Source organism: Paroedura picta, chromosome 1 (genome assembly GCF_049243985.1).
Source record: "Paroedura picta isolate Pp20150507F chromosome 1, Ppicta_v3.0, whole genome shotgun sequence".
Taxonomy (NCBI): Eukaryota; Metazoa; Chordata; class Lepidosauria; order Squamata; family Gekkonidae; genus Paroedura; species Paroedura picta.
In genome coordinates, this window is record NC_135369.1 from 25,879,210 (window position 1) to 25,895,024 (window position 15,815).

The 15,815-nt window shown below is 47.3% G+C and overlaps 1 protein-coding gene across 2 annotated transcripts in view; it reads left to right on the forward strand.

Moving 5' to 3' along the window:
- The window catches only part of AP5B1 (adaptor related protein complex 5 subunit beta 1), a 45,992-nt gene that overhangs the window by 13,007 nt on the left and 17,170 nt on the right, over positions 1-15,815 (forward strand). Inside the window, exon 2 of one of the 2 annotated variants that reach the window (XM_077329379.1) lies at positions 9,791-9,892. The exons of the other annotated variant lie outside the window; for it this stretch is intronic. Coding sequence (XP_077185494.1) covers positions 9,870-9,892 — 23 coding nt within the window. The 5' untranslated portion in view covers positions 9,791-9,869. The remainder of the gene's footprint in view (positions 1-9,790; positions 9,893-15,815) is intronic. 2 annotated transcript variants of the gene reach the window in all.

Genomic DNA, 15,815 nt, shown 5'->3' on the forward strand with positions numbered 1-15,815 from the left:
TTAACACACACACACACATCTGTGACAGCAGCTAGTCATCCATGGCTCACCACCCTCTCCTGAAAGAAGCTCTTCTCTGAAATTAGTTGGTGACCTTGGCCCTAGTGGTCTGTAAGGATGGTGGTAGCTTTCTATCCCCAGCTCCATCAGGGACAATAACATCCAGTGGTTATCACAAACCAAGTTTGTAGAATCTCAGGTCGCCCTCTCTTACAAGGCACAAGCATGACGTGGAGGCAACCCATTTAGGGAAGAGCTCAACTCAGAGCATAACCTCCCAGGGCCAATGCCCCTCCTGCCCCAAAACTGAGGGGGAAGAGCAAGGCAGCCATCTAAAAGGGGATCAGATACATTCATGGAGGATTAGGGTTGCCAACAGTCCAGGAGAAAAAGTGCAATGGGATATGCCCTGCTTCTGTTCCTTAACAGAATGGCCAGTTGGCCAATGTGTGAGGCAGGATGGGCCATGGGTCTGATTTGGCATCTGTACTGTTTCACGTTTCTAGAAGATGGCAGCTCGGCATGTTGTTAGCTGCCCAATGTTAACTGATGTTGTTAACTGACAGGGATGGGGCGTTATAAAATAAAATGTTTATTATTTAATTATTTTATCTTCTCATGATGTGATCAAAAGTACATGTACCTGTCGTCCAGATCATTGATAAAAATGTTGAAAAGTATTGGACCCAGTATCAAGCCCCATGGCACCCCATGGCACTCCATGGCACCCCATGGCAAGCCATTCCAAGCAGGGAAAGGAGCAAGAAATGCTAACCAGGTTGATGGCTTTTGAAAGCTCACTCACGTGCCGTCCCTGTTTGTTTCCTTCATGATGAGAAGGAGTCAGATAGCCTACAGTAAGATCGGAGGGAATCTCAGCATGATATGGGTTGACTCAAGAGACGAAGCCAGTTAGAAGGACCTGAGCAAGGCTATCAGTGATACAATGGTTTTTTTTTTTGGGGGGGGGTTTCATTCATCAGGTTGCCATAAGTTGGAAGCCACTTGATTTGTTTGCTTGTTTATTTATTATTAGATTTCTATACCGCCGCTCACCGTAGCCTCACGGCAGTTTACATCATAAAATTCTAAAAACAGTATCGCACCCAGCTTGCACTCTGGTCTCACTCCAAGTCATCTAGCCATGTTGAGACAAGCGATATGTACAGAATCTGAAGATGGCCCTTCTCCTGTTCATTAAAAGAAAAACACTCCTTCATCTGACAACTGGCTAAAAATAGGGACCAGCCGTGTGCAGCTGACTAGGGGAGGAGTAGGAAGCAGACTCCTAGGCTTGGGGTGGGATTAGGAGAAGTAGAACTGTTACGGTCACAACAAAGCCGGCAAACTTAAACCGGAGTAACCGCATAGGACTGCACCGTCAGCTAAAATCTCGGCCTGTCCCCATTCCGAGGGCATTTTATCGGCGAGGAATCTGATGAAGCGGGCTTTATCCTATAAAATCGCACGCTCCAGCAAATGTGTCATTCTTCCAGGTGCCACAGGACTCTTTGCGGTTGTTTGCTTCCCCAGATGTTAATGCAGCTCTCCTCCTGGAATTCAAGCTGGAATCCGGTCTTGTGTTCAGCCCCGGGGCAGGGAAGGGACGCTCAGAACTAGCGCACCTTTCATTGCGGTGCCGAGCGGGAGCCTCCCCACCCCTGTGTTGTCGTGTGGTGCTTCAGGTTCCTCTGCTTGGGCGAGGGCCGGACCGTACGTGATTCACCTGCCACGCGGGAGCCGGCTGCGTCGCGTCCTTTGGCAGCCTGGTGTGTTCAGAGAGGCAGCACTGGGGCTGACGCCCCGGGGGCAAAGCTGCAGGCGCCGCTGGGCCACATCCAACATGCTTAATTGGAGCTGGCTCGACAGGCACCTGTCCTCCGTGTTCTACCTCCTGGCGCTCAATTGCCATTCCTGGAGTCAAGGTTCCCGCAAATCAGGCATAACTCACTGTGGGGAAACGGCCCTAGACCACTGCTACGGTCACGGTGGAGACCGTGGCAGAATTCTCAGCTCCTTTGGAAAGGGCCGTCACCCTCTGGAAGAAGGTTTCTGCAGTAGTGTATGGCATAACCTAGGGGTTCTCAGGCCAGACATATTTTGAGAGCTGACACACACATACTTCTTACGTGTAAAAGGAGAGGCAAGCATTAGCAGGGTTCTCTTGCTGCTTTAGGATGGTGTGTGGGCAGTTTGGTGTAGTGGTTAGGAGTGCGGACTTCTAATCTGGCAAGCCGGGTTCGATTCTGCATTCCCCCTCATGCAGCCAGCTGGGTGACCTTGGGCTGGCCACAGAGCAGTGATATCAGGGCTCTCTCAGCCTCACTTACAGGGTGTCTGTTGTGGGGAGAGGGAAGGGAAATGTAAGCCACTTTGAGACTCCTTCGAGTAGAGAAAAGCAGCATATAAGAACCAACTCTTCTTCTTCCACCTCACAGGGTGTCTGTTGTGGGGAGAGGAAAGGGAAGATGAATGTAAGCTACTTTGAATCTCCTTCGGGTGGAGAAAAGCAGCATATAAGAACCAACTCTTCTTCTTCCACCTCACAGGGTGTCTGTTGTGGGGAGAGGAAAGGGAAGATGAATGTAAGCTACTTTGAATCTCCTTCGGGTGGAGAAAAGCAGCATATAAGAACCAACTCTTCTTCTTCCACCTCACAGGGTGTCTGTTGTGGGGAGAGGGAAGGGAAGATGAATGTAAGCTACTTTGAATCTCCTTCGGGTGGAGAAAAGCAGCATATAAGAACCAACTCTTCTTCTTCCACCTCACAGGGTGTCTGTTGTGGGGAGAGGGAAGGGAAGATGAATGTAAGCTACTTTGAATCTCCTTTGGGTGGAGAAAAGCAGCATATAAGAACCAACTCTTCTTCTTCCACCTCACAGGGTGTCTGTTGTGGGGAGAGGAAAGGGAAGATGAATGTAAGCTACTTTGAATCTCCTTCGGGTGGAGAAAAGCAGCATATAAGAACCAACTCTTCTTCTTCCACCTCACAGGGTGTCTGTTGTGGGGAGAGGGAAGGGAAGATGAATGTAAGCTACTTTGAATCTCCTTCGGGTGGAGAAAAGCAGCATATAAGAACCAACTCTTCTTCTTCCACCTCACAGGGTGTCTGTTGTGGGGAGAGGCAAGGGAAGATGAATGTAAGCTACTTTGAATCTCCTTTGGGTAGAGAAAAGCGGCATGTAAGAACCAACTCTTCTCCTCCTTCTCCTTCTCTTTCTCCTTCTCTTCCTTCTCCTCCTCCTCCTCCTCCTCCTCTTCCTCTAAAGAGCACTGACATACATTGCTTCCTTTACCCTATCTTCCCACAGGCACACACACCACTCTAACTTCACAGAATCCTGACAAGAGGTTTTTTAAGGCATCCTAGGGTCGCTTCACAAACTTCAGAACAGACCTAGCGATCCCAGGTTCAAATCTTCCACTCCTCCCAACACTATATCTGCAACACAGCATTGGTTCTCAGTTCTGCTGGTATCGGATAAATCATTCAAGCAGGAGCAGCGGCGGTGCATGTGCAAGCGGCGGTGGCGGCATTTGCGCATGCATGCGTGCCACAGTCGCCACCCCTGCTGTAGGGATCATGGCATTAGGGCGGTTGAGAACCGCTGTGCTAGTGGGTGAGATTGGTCCAGTTGGGCCAGGAAGAAGAAAAAGAAGAAGAGTTGGTTCTTATATGCCACTTTTCTCTACCTGAAGGAGATTTAAAGTGGCTTAAAGTCGCCTTTCCTTTCCTCTCCCCACAGCAGACACCCTGTGAGGTGGGTGAGGATGAGAGAGCCCTGGTATTACTGCTTGGTCAGAACACCTTTATCAGTGCCGTAGCCAGCCCAAGGTCACCCAGCTGGCTGCATATGGGGGAGTGCAGAATCAAACCCAGCTCGCCAGATTAGAAGTCCGTACTCCTAACCACTACACCAAACAATGTTATAAACTGCTCTGGGTCCCCACTGGGAAGGAAAGCGGAGTATAAATGCAGTGCCTGGAAATTAATCTCTGAGCATGTAATTCCCAGCACGTATCTAGTCAACAGCACCTGTGCCTGACACAGGGTAGGGTGTGGGGAAGGACTTATCGTGTAGATAAGCCCTCAGCCTGACCTATTTCGTATGGCTGTTTTGCCAATGCAATAAGGAAGGAAGAACCACATGTGCTGCTTTCAGCTCTTTAGAGAAAGGGCGGGATGAAAGTTAAGGAGATAGAAGCCTGGAGACTGGCTTCTAAAAACAACAAAGGTAAAGGTAAAGGTATTCCCTGTGCAAGCACCGGGTCATGTCTGACCCTTGGGGTGACGCCCTCTAGCATTTTCATGGCAGACTCAATACGGGGTGGTTTGCCAGTACCTTCCCCAGTAATGACTGGGGGAAAAACAATAAAGCACCCCATAAATGTTTCAGTCAGAGGAGTGGATATATCTCTGAGGCCTCTACAGCCTCGTAAGTGAGGCGCGAGGCTGCGTCCCCATTTCCAGGGCATTCTAGGATGGAAGGGTGGTGATTTGCACGAAAGGTCCCTGACCAAACCCATGACTTAATGGCACAGGGGGAAAAGTGAGGCCAGGGACTGCTAATTACTGTTCTACCTAAAATTCCTGGGGCCTTGTCAGATGGCAGCAGAAGCCAGTCTCCCTGCCCCAGCCTCCGCTGTTACGTGGCCTGGCCTGGGGCCTAGCTGGGGAGGCTCTGGAGGCAAGGGAAGCTGGGGGACGTAACAGACCATGGGTGCTGGATCAATCTAGAAGGGCCACAGAATGTGCATTATCAAACGTCGTGTGATATATAGAAAAATCATTGTGCAGTATATGGAGAAATGTTTAAACAATGTTAAGTTAGGCAGTGTTTTCTCTCAGTGTGAATAATTTAAGATTGTTCTTCTTTTCAATTGTTCAACTATTGCCTTAGATTTTTTTAAAGAACTTGACTTCATGGCTGGGACAGACAGAGACAGATTTTTTTCTCCATTCTTAGAACTGAAGGACATTGTAATGAAGCTGATGGTGTCAGTAGGTTGAGGAGTAACCAAAGGAAGTATGTTTACTTGTAGAACGTAAGGGGTGTATGGAATTCACTGTCACAAGATGTGGAAAGAGAGAGCCACGACTTTAAGGGCATTTGCCAGGTTCTAATCAATAAACTGAGTCTTCCTGTTCAGAATACCAATTGCAGGGAAGGGATTCAAGAGGCTGGTCTTTTCATGCCATGCTTGGGGGGCTGTCCAGAAGCACTCAGCTGGCCACTGTTGGCAACAGAATAATAGCCCAGTAAGACTTTTGGTCTGATCCAGTAAGGACATCCAGTCTGATCCAGTTAGATTATCAGACCAGTTCTTACTATCGGTAGGGAAAGACTGAAGAAAATGTGCATTTACAGCCAGGGATGCTAGATCCCCTAAATCAGGGGTAGTCAACCTGTGGTCCTCCAGATGTCCATGGATTACAATTCCCATGAACCCCTGCCAGCACACGCTGGCAGGGGCTCATGGGAATTGTAGTCCATGGACATCTGGAGGACCACATAGAATCATAGAGTTGGAAGGGGACATACAGGCCATCTAGTCCAACCCCCTGCTCAACGCAGGATCAGCCCTAAGCATCCTAAAGCATCCAAGAAAAGTGTGTATCCAACCTTTGCTTGAAGACTGCCAGTGAGGGGGAGCTCACCACCTCCTTAGGCAGCCTATTCCACTGCTGAACTACTCTGACTGTGAAAAATTTTTTTCCTGATATCTAACCTATATCATTGTACTTGTAGTTTAAACCCATTACTGCGTGTCCTCTCCTCTGCAGCCAACCACAGGTTGACTACCCCTGCCCTATATTATAGCTCATCTTCAGGCAACAGAGATTGGTTCCCCTGGAGAAAATGGATACTTTGGAGGGTGGACTCCATAGCATTATACTCTACTGAGTTCCCTTCCCACCCCAAATCCCACCCACTCCTGGCTCCATCCCCATAGTCTCCAGGCATATCCCTACCCGGAGCTGGCAATGATATTTACAGCCAGGATTCAGGAACCACTAGCTCTTGGACAGATTCCACATTAATTTGCAAAAGACTGGGTGTTCTCAGAGCATGCAACGCAGTTACTTCTTTCAACTTCGCGTAATCTGAGATGCAAGCGATAATCACCTTGACCGAAATACAGGGGAGTGGGAGTCCCTACTTTCTTTCTTGAGATGCTTGTGGATACAAACTCAGCCTAGTTTCCACTTAAGTAAACTTCCAGGTTATACAGAACTCTTCTTTTTGGCCAAGACCTCTTGTGAGTTCTTTATGACTTGTTTCTCCCTCTCCAACCACCTTTTTTCTAAAGGACAAGTGGAAGAAACAGCAGAAATTCTAGAGAGAATGGAGAAACAGGGCGCTCTCCGGGGAGATTTGTAAACCAGGAGACCCAAATTTAAGGCGAATGCTCTCTGGATGATCCAGTGATGGAAACTGGGGTAGGTAGGGCAAGGTGCTAGACATTTCCCTGTCTGGTGCTCTCAACCGCTAGACATGGAAAGCTGACTGTTTCCTGGCTGGTATTCCAGGTTGCTTGTCCACCTCCCCCCTCCCCAGTGACACAGCCTGTCAGCAAGAAATCCAGAGTGGATGCGAATGCACCCGAGAGACGCTGATCACGCCCTAAGGAACAGACCATGGCGCCAGTGTAACTGGTTCCTCCGAATACCGGGAGGAGGAGGAGAAGGAGGGAGAAACTAACAGGAATGATGTTGGGTGGAGTGTTATATAGTGGGTAACCTGGCAGCTTGGACTCCAGGGTTCCTTTTCTCCGAGGGACTGAAGGCGGCGGGGCGGGGAGGATTACAAGACAGGATTTCTAACTTCTGCCCCGGGTTGCTAGAGAAACAAGTTGAGAGCGAGGACTCGGAAGGAGGGGATGTGTGCCGGGGTGTGTGGTGGTGTTTTTAAAGGAACGAGGGCTAGTGGTAGAGAGGAAAAAAAAAAGGAAGGGTGGTGCCTGGGGCTTTAGAGTTCTCCTCCCCAGGAAGAGGTTATTTATTTATTTATGCATACAATGTCCCAGGAATCTCCTAGGCAAGGCGTTTGCAATGCAAAAGAGGCAAAGGAAAAGGGAGCCGAGGAAAGGACAGATGTCAGCAAAGGCAGGGAGGAGTCTTATGGGTGCGAACTAGCTGTGGTCAGAATCCCTAAGAACCGCCATGCTTGCATCAGTCCATCTAATCCGGGGGTAGTCAAACTGTGTCCCTCCAGATGTCCATGGACTACAATTCCCAGGAGCCCCTGCCAGCATTCGCTGGCAGGGGCTCCTGGGAATTGTAGTCCATGGACATCTGGAGGGCCGCAGTTTGACTACCCCTGATCTAATCCATCAGCCTGTCCCCGTCCCCCCGCCCATGCCCAAACAGAGGGCATACAAGGGCCTCAGCAGTGTGCTTTCATGGACCTACGAGCCCACCTACCTGCTTCTCTGCCCCCTGTTTTGTTTTGTTTTTTGTATTTCTGGTCCTGTTAAAGAGGCATGATTGTTATTAGAAATTAAAGCACCCACAATAAAAACCCTTATCTCCATTTAGTGACTAAAATTACCTTTGAATGACCTGTTTGGAACTCTTAGGAACCCTTCTAATCCGCCCCCCCCCCCAAAACCATGGAACTAGATGTGGGAGTTCCGAGGTACAATTTCTTGTGTTCCCCCCCCCTTTCTTATGTTTTTTCCCCCTTTCTTTTGTGTTAAGACGCATGGTCATAATTATAATTATTTCCCCCTCCCCTGGGGAGGGCTTTCTTGAAAGTATTTGTGGCATTTGTTGTTGTTTTTTAATCACCCTGCCTTTTTCCCACCTTTTGTGTGTGTGTGTGTGTGTGTAAATAATGCACATGCTTTTCTTGGTCAAATGTTCTAGAACGCTATCTTGCATGTATACAATACAAAGTATGTGGAGCATAGTTAAGTCACTCTTTGTTTAGGCCTTTTTTTAGCCAACCAAGGGGGCCTGGCTCCTGAGAACAGGGCCCCAAACAGATTGAGAATGGCAGGTTCAAACATACCATGGCAGCCAGGTGGGTCCCGAGTCCCACCTGCCATGGAAACTATTTTTGGTAGTGCTGCCCAGATTTGCCAGCTCAGAATTGGGAAATTCCCAGTAGATTTGAGGGGTAGAAGCTGAGGATAGTGCGGTTTGGGGTGGGACGTGCCACCTCAGTAGGGTACAATTCACTGACTCTTGAACGCAGCCATTTTCTCTGGGGAGCAACTGTAATTAAGGGAGACCCCCAGGAAGTGAGCAATACTGTGCCCAGTATCGTTTCTCAAAATCCGCAAAATGCCCACAGGCTCAGCAAGTCCCCCCCAAACCCAAGTTTCAGCATACATTCTTAAGAGGGGACTGTGTTGCGAGGCAGGAGGAGAAGTGTGGCTATTCTTTGGCTGCTCTTCTTTCCACTGTGTTACAGTTTTGTGCCCCGGTTTCTTCGGCGTGAATATGAGCCAACACGCCCACGAGCTAACTGAGAGTGTTTTCTTTGAGGCCTGGCCTTAGCGCTCCAGGGCTGAAGCGGCGGATGCCACGAGAGCGCGATGCCCACAGTTATCATGTCCCAGTTAGTATTAATTTAATAACAGCCCATTGTGCTTCTCTTGCTTTTGCCTCTGCTTTCATCTCCACAGGCCGGAATTGCCTCACCTCCCTTCACTAGTGAAACCACCCACCCCCTCCTTGGGGAGAGGAGGAGTATCATTAACTTCATTCTGCAGAAGGGATATTAAGGCAGAAGGCAGGTGACAGGATCAAAACCAGGCCAAAAAGAAGAAATAACAGCACTCATGCTTGGTTGACTACATACCTGCACTGTACAGATTCTGTGTCCAGATTAAGTTGAATTCTTGAGCTGACAGTCATTATAAATTTGTATTTTGGCATATTCTATTTTGTAAAAATATATATATATTCCCCCTTTCTCCCTGGTTTGGGATCAAAATCATCTTTTCATACTGTTCTTACCTTTTTTCACTTAACTCTCACAAATCACCTTATGACTGAGTAGCCGTGTTGGTCTGAAGTAGCACAATAAAATCAGAGTCTAGTAGCACCTTTAAGCCCAACAAAGATTTATTCAAGGTGTGAGCCTTCGAGTGCAAGGTGCTACTGGACTCTGATTTTATTGAACCACCTTGTGAGGTAGATTAATTATTATTATTATTATTATTATTATTATTATTATTATTATTATTATTATATTTATATTTATACCCCGCCTCCCCCCGAAGGCTCGAGGCGGCTTAAGGATGCATTGTGATTAAGGATGCATTGTGATAGGCCAAGGTTCAATTGGCAGATTCATATAAAGCAGAGCAGGAATTTTGAATAGAATCATCTCAGGTTCTTCAATGCTCTGGCCAGTTTGCTGCCTCAAAAGACCTAGTCCTAATAATTTAAAAACTTGTTCAGTTGTACTGCTGTTTTTTACCCTTAAGGACTGGATACCTGTGTGTGGGTTTAAAAAAAACAAAAAGAAAAGCCCTGCAATTTTTGTAGACAATGACAATTTCTTGCATGACTATGGAGTGACATACATGTGGCCCCCACCCTTCCGGCAGTTTCAGGTGCTCTCAGTTTGGGGGTGGAAAACATACCTGAGTATGCGCTAAATGCCCTTTTGTGTATGTGTGCAGTTTCATGCTTCGTTTTAAATAGCAGTATGCAAACACTGAACAATAAGTAACAAAGTTCCAATGATCTCTTCATTAAGAGAAGCAGAAGAAAAGTAAGGGCCGAAAAGAACAAAAGAGGTTTAGCATGTATTTCATTCATTCATTTATTCAGGAGATCAGCATTGTGGAGGTACATATTGGGACCCAGAGACCACGGAAGGGCCCACCATTGACCTCCCAGCCAGCTCCCCATGCACGCTCCCAACAGATTTTGGTAAGCATGTGAAATCAGTAGCATTATCTGGATAGAACACCCTTTTGCTCCAGAAGCAACTTCTATTATCTCCAGTGTTTTAAGGCTTCTGTAGTTATTCAGTGATGAAGGGTGGCACTTTGTACACGTTCTGGGATAGTCTTGCCTTCTTTGCACATCTAGGAACAAAATTATACACAGAGAGCCCTATACCAGGATGGGCTTTTTGAATTCCATATTAAAAACATGTTAAGTTATAAGATACCTACTAAGTAACCCCAAAATATAGCTGTCTCATATATTCTCCCAGAAGAGCTGCAACAGAAAATGAAATGTTTACCTATAAATCTCTTGATGACAATAAGACAAGCTTGGAAGCAGATTTGTGGGTTGACAAGACATGGTGTATTGATAAAATCACAATGTATTAAAATGCATTATGGTAAGAGTAAAGGTAAAGGTATCCCCTATGCAAGCCCCGAGTCACATCTGACCCTTGGGGTGACACCCTCTAGCGTTTTCTTGGCAGACTCAGTACAGGGTGGCTTGCGATTCCCTTCCCCAGTCATTACCGTTTTACCCCCCAGCAAGCTGGGTACTCATTTTACTGACCTCGGAAGGATGGAAGGCTGAGTCAACCTTGAGCCAGCTGCTGGGATCGAACTCCCCGCGTCATGGTCAGAGCTTCAGACAGGATGTCAGCTGCCTTACCACCCTGTGCCACAAGAGACTCTTATGGTAAGAGTAGGTCACATTAAAATGTTTACTGAGACGTAGTGTCATTTCCTTTTATACTGGAATAGAAAGAAAGCAAATGAACAGGTTAAAGAGACAATTTTAAGATATATCTGAGTAAGAAATGCAGAATTATATGTTTAATCTTACATGCATATTTTAGCAAGTTAATATTCCCTATAACAGGTTATTGCTGGGTTATAGTAAGATTCTACAATTGATATGAAGCAAAATGGTAAATTGAACTGTTTCATTGATGTAAAAGGGCTTTACCTTGGTTTCTGTCTTGTTTATTCCTATTTCTTTCTAAATAAAACCGTTAAAGGGGAGGGTAAAGAACAGCAGAGAACAGTATCCACCTCAAGGAGTGCTTTAGTATTTGTGTGTGTATTTGAGAGAGAGAGGGTTTAGACCAACCTTCTCCAACTTTTTGACCATTGAAGTCCTGCTGAAATATTTGGAGGTACCAGGAAGTGATGTCAGATTGACCTCACCTCCTTGCCATACCCCCAGAAGTGAGAGGAACCTTAGCCACCAAAGGTGCTGGGGCTCCTCCCCTTCCTACTTCCTCCAGGCCCATCACTGAGAGGGGGTGGGTCAACCTGCCCAAACAAGGGAAGAATGTCCTCTTTTCTCTTTGTTCAGAAATGGCAAGCACAGGATGAGATGGCTCTCTCCAGCCACCATTTTGAAAAAAAACCCACTCCGAGGTACCATGGTTGGGAAACCCACGTTTAGACACACAGTGACTGGCTGGTACAGTCCCTCAGAATTCATTCCAGTTGGGTGGAACTGAGAAACAGATAGAAATGGGCAATACCTTTCATCACCCATAGAGTGGAGACACATTCTCCTATCTGCCTGAGATTGAGGGCCAGATCTAAAGGGTACAATCCTTTAAAAGTTATCTCTATGGGCTACAAAATAATAGAGGAACAGCCAAAACTCTGTGAAAATAAATTAAAACAAAAACATAAAATTAAGAAAACTGATCTTTATTTAAAGAATGAACTAAAAATCAGTAGTGATTACATGGTTATGCACCCTCCTCCTAGCCTCTTTCCCAACTATCTGGAGGCAGCTTTGCTTTCATCACCGGTCAGCCATTTTGGGATTAGAGGGCAGAGATAATGAGTTCCTAGAAACCTTGGTTCTCAACATTTCACCATCTTGGAAACGAAGAGCTGAATGGATAGAAAACAGGATCCTTAAGGAATGGTGGTGCTGGCAAGAGAATTGTGTTCTGTATCAGATGTGCTTCTGCAGAAGTGTAGGGGCTGCTTGGAGTTTAGTGGGGGCACTCTGTACGAGGTCAAGGCTTGTTCTGGATTAGCATGGTTACCTACAGCCTCCTTACTGTTAGAACAGATCTTGCACTTTTGAAATGACAAGATTCATTGTGGCGCAAGCAACTCTGTGTAAACTTCTACCACAATGAATCTGTCAATCTTTAAGTTGCCACACAAGTAGGGTTGCCAGTCTCCAGAGAGGAGGATGGAGATCTCCCAGGATCAAAACTCATCTCTAGAAGACAGAAGTGAGTTCCTCTGGATAAACATGTTTGTTTTGGAGGGTGGACACAGCCCCAGTTATGCCAGAGTGGCACTCTGTATGCGCTCAGAAGCTCCCCATTCAGCACATACAAGGTCTCTGCCTTTGTCCTCTTGCTTTGGAGTCAACAAAGGTTTTTAGAGGACTTCTGCCGCTTGGAAAGAAGGAGTCTGTTTTAGATCAGTTACTCCCAAACAAAGAGGGTGCTGAGGTCCTTGCAAAAAGAGGGAAGGATCAAATGAGGCTCCCTTTCTGGCATCATCTCCATTTCCCTCCCTCCCCACTTTGACTTCTACATTCCTGTTTATGCTACACACCTTGAATGTTGTACTGGGACCTGTTCCTCAAGCTGTATCCACCCATCCTGCCTTTGGGATTCCGCCTAAGGCAAGGGCCAGAACACAGTCCCAGATACAAAAAGCATTTGAGAATCAAAACAAATTCTGCTTGAGATCCACTGGCATATAGTGGGATTGGGGCGGGGGGATATCCTATGGGGAAATCACATTAATAAGAACAGGGAGCAACAATAAAAACAAAACCTCTGTGGGCAGAAGAAAGGATGAGGAAATGGATGTCCAAAGCTTGAGAAACAGGCAATGCACAACACACACAGGCACCTGGCTGTCTAGCAGTCTGCTGCTCCAAAAACACGGTTTAGAACCAGGGCCTAATTCCATGTCCCCCTTTGTTTCTGTAGTGAAAGCTCTTCAGCAACAACTGAGCATGGAAAAAGGGTTTTCTTTACTCACTGGGTCAGCCATTCAGGCATCCTCTATACTTAGGGTTAGGAATCATTGCTTGATTTCCAGGAAGCCTGACACTTCAATACCTTCCCTAAGAATCTAAAATTAAGAACCCCTCCCCCCCCCAAAAAAAAATGCATTCTGAACTTGCGGAACTCACTACCACAAGGTTTTCACAGGGTCACTAGTTGAAACTGTTTCATAAAAGGGACTTGATGGCATTATACCCCTCTGAGGTCCTGTTGGTCCCCCAAGTCCTGCCCTTCCCTGCTTATGAGCTAGCCACCCTACACACGATCTTTTATTTAGTTTTGTTGTTCTTAGCCTTGACTACAAATAGCCACGGAAGCTAGGGTTGCTAGCAGGACAGTCCCTTTCGTAGCAGCCCTGCAGAATGCTACTTACCAGATAGGGTTGCCAGCTCTGGGCTGGGAAATACCTGGAGATTTGGGGGACAGAGCCAGAGAAGGGTGGAGTTTTGAGAGGGAAGGGACTTCAGTGGGGTAACATGCCACAGAAGCCACCTTCCAGGTGAACAGATCTATAATCGTGGGAGATTTCATGATTATTAGCAGGCAATGTTCTTTATTTTTGCTGTGAAAAGCTTCAGAGGCCTATTCGGAAACATGAATTCTCTATTAAAGGGACAGGATTCCCCTCCGGCCCAAGCCTGTTGGCAGCTCTACAAGGCAGAGCTGGGAAGTCAAAAGGCTTAGGTTGTAGGCTGCTGCAAGCCACACACATGGCCTGTTCGTTTTGGAAGGCCATGTCCATTGCCCTTGGCAGGGTCTTGCCAAAGCCTTGGATCACCAGCCCGGTGTGGGCTGGAAGCCGGCATCCTTTTCAGTGCAAGTTTCTGCCAGATCCATCGCAAGAGCTAATCTGGCAAGATCAGAGAGATTTCCCCCGATAACATCTCCGCAACACCTAACGGAGGAGCTGCCTCACAGCTACGCCTGGGTGCGAAGAGAGGTTGGGGCATGAGCAGACTTGTACGGAGTTTCATTGAGTAAGGACTGAGTAACAGTCCACGAAACCACTTTCCTTGCCCCCTCCCGAGGGTAAGTGAGCAGTACCAGCCAGAAAAACGCTTCTAGTTGCTGTAGGGCAGGGGTAGTTAACCTGTGGTCCTCCAGATGTCCATGGACTCCAATTCCCATGAGCCCCCTGCCAGCAAATGCTGGCAGGGGCTCATGGGGATTGTAGTCCATGAACACCTGGAGGACCACAGGTTGACTACCCCTGCTGTAGGTTGACTACCCGCCTGGGTAGTCAGCTCTGGGTTGGGGAATACCTGGAGACTTTGGGGGTGGAGCTGTGGGTAGGCGGGGTTTGGGGCAGGGAAGGACCTCAGTGGAGTCTAACGCTATGGAGTCCACCCTCCAAAGCAGCCATTTTCTCCAGGGGAGCCAATCTCTGTGACCTGGAGATGAGCTGGAAAACCAGGGGATCCTCTGTTCCCACCTGGAGGCTGGCTTCTCTAGGTTGCTGAGGGCATTAAACAATTATGTGAACAAAAGCCAGGTGTAAAGCATGAGCTCCTGTAACTATTCTTGTTCCTCCAACATCACCTCTGTTGCCTGTTTTTTTCTTACGTAACGATACAAGTATCAATTGAGCGTCAGAAGGTGCCTGGAATGCCTCTTACCTGCTGAGGCAGGTTCATCATCTGTGACTTTTCCTAGAAAAAGCTGGCATGGCCTCTGCCACACATACCTTGGTAAAAGTTAGACTTGACTGCTATAACATGCTGTGTGCGGGGCTGCCCTTGGGGGCAGTTCAGAAATGTCAACTGGGCCAGAATGGAACAGCTAAAGTCATCACAGAAACCAGAGAGAGAGAGAAAGTGAAGTCCTGTTATGCTGCTGACCTCACAGCAACCCTATGAATCCAAACCATCTTAGCATTAACAGCCATGCTCAGATCTTGCAACCTGAGGGCCGTGGCTTTCTCAGTTGAACCCATCCATCTCATGTTGAGTCTTCCTCTTTACTTGCGCCCTTCAACTTTTCCTGACATTACTGTCTTTTCCAGTGAATGTCCTTGTAATGTGCCTCAGTTTAGTCATTGTTGCTTCCAGGGATTTGATCTAGAGCAGGGGTGGTCAAACTGTGGCTCTCTGGATGTCCATGGACTACAATTCCCCAGGCTCCCAGGGGCTAGTAGGAATTGTAGTTCATGGACTTCTAGAAAGCTAAAGTTTGGCCACCCCTGATCTAGAGCCTACTGAGTTGCCATTTTGGTGGTCCACAGAATCCGTAAAACTCTCCACTTACACCACATTTCAAATGAATCAAAGAAAGATCACTTTAAACCATCGTGATGGCACCTACACTGGCTCCCAGTTTGTTTCTGGACTCAGTACAAAGTACTGGTCTTGAATGTTGAAGTCCTAAATGGCTTAGGCCTGCCTCCACCCAGATCAACCAACATGAGATTTGTGGTTGGCCCAGGGAGTAAGGCTAGCGACCTGGAGATCTTGTGGAATGACAGCTTATCTCCAGGCTGTATGGTGTAGTGGTTAAGGGTCAGAATAGGATCTGCAAAACCCAGGTTCAAAACCTCACGTGCCATGGAAGCCTACTTGGTGACACTGGGCCAGTGAGTCACTCTCAGCCTAACCTACCTGTTGTGAGGATGAAATGGAGGACAGGAGAAGAAGAAGAAAATTGATTGTTATATGCCGCTTTTATCTACCCAAAGGAGGCTCAACGTGGCTTATAATCTCCTTCCCTTTCCTCTCCCTACAACAGACACCCTGTGAGGTGGGTGAGGCTGAGAGAGCCCTGGTATTACTGCTCGGTCAGAACAGCTTTATCAGTGCTGTGACTAGCCCAAGGTCACCCACCTGGTTGCATATGGAGGAGGAGCAGGAATCAAAACCAGCTAGCCAGATTAGAAGTCTGCTCCCC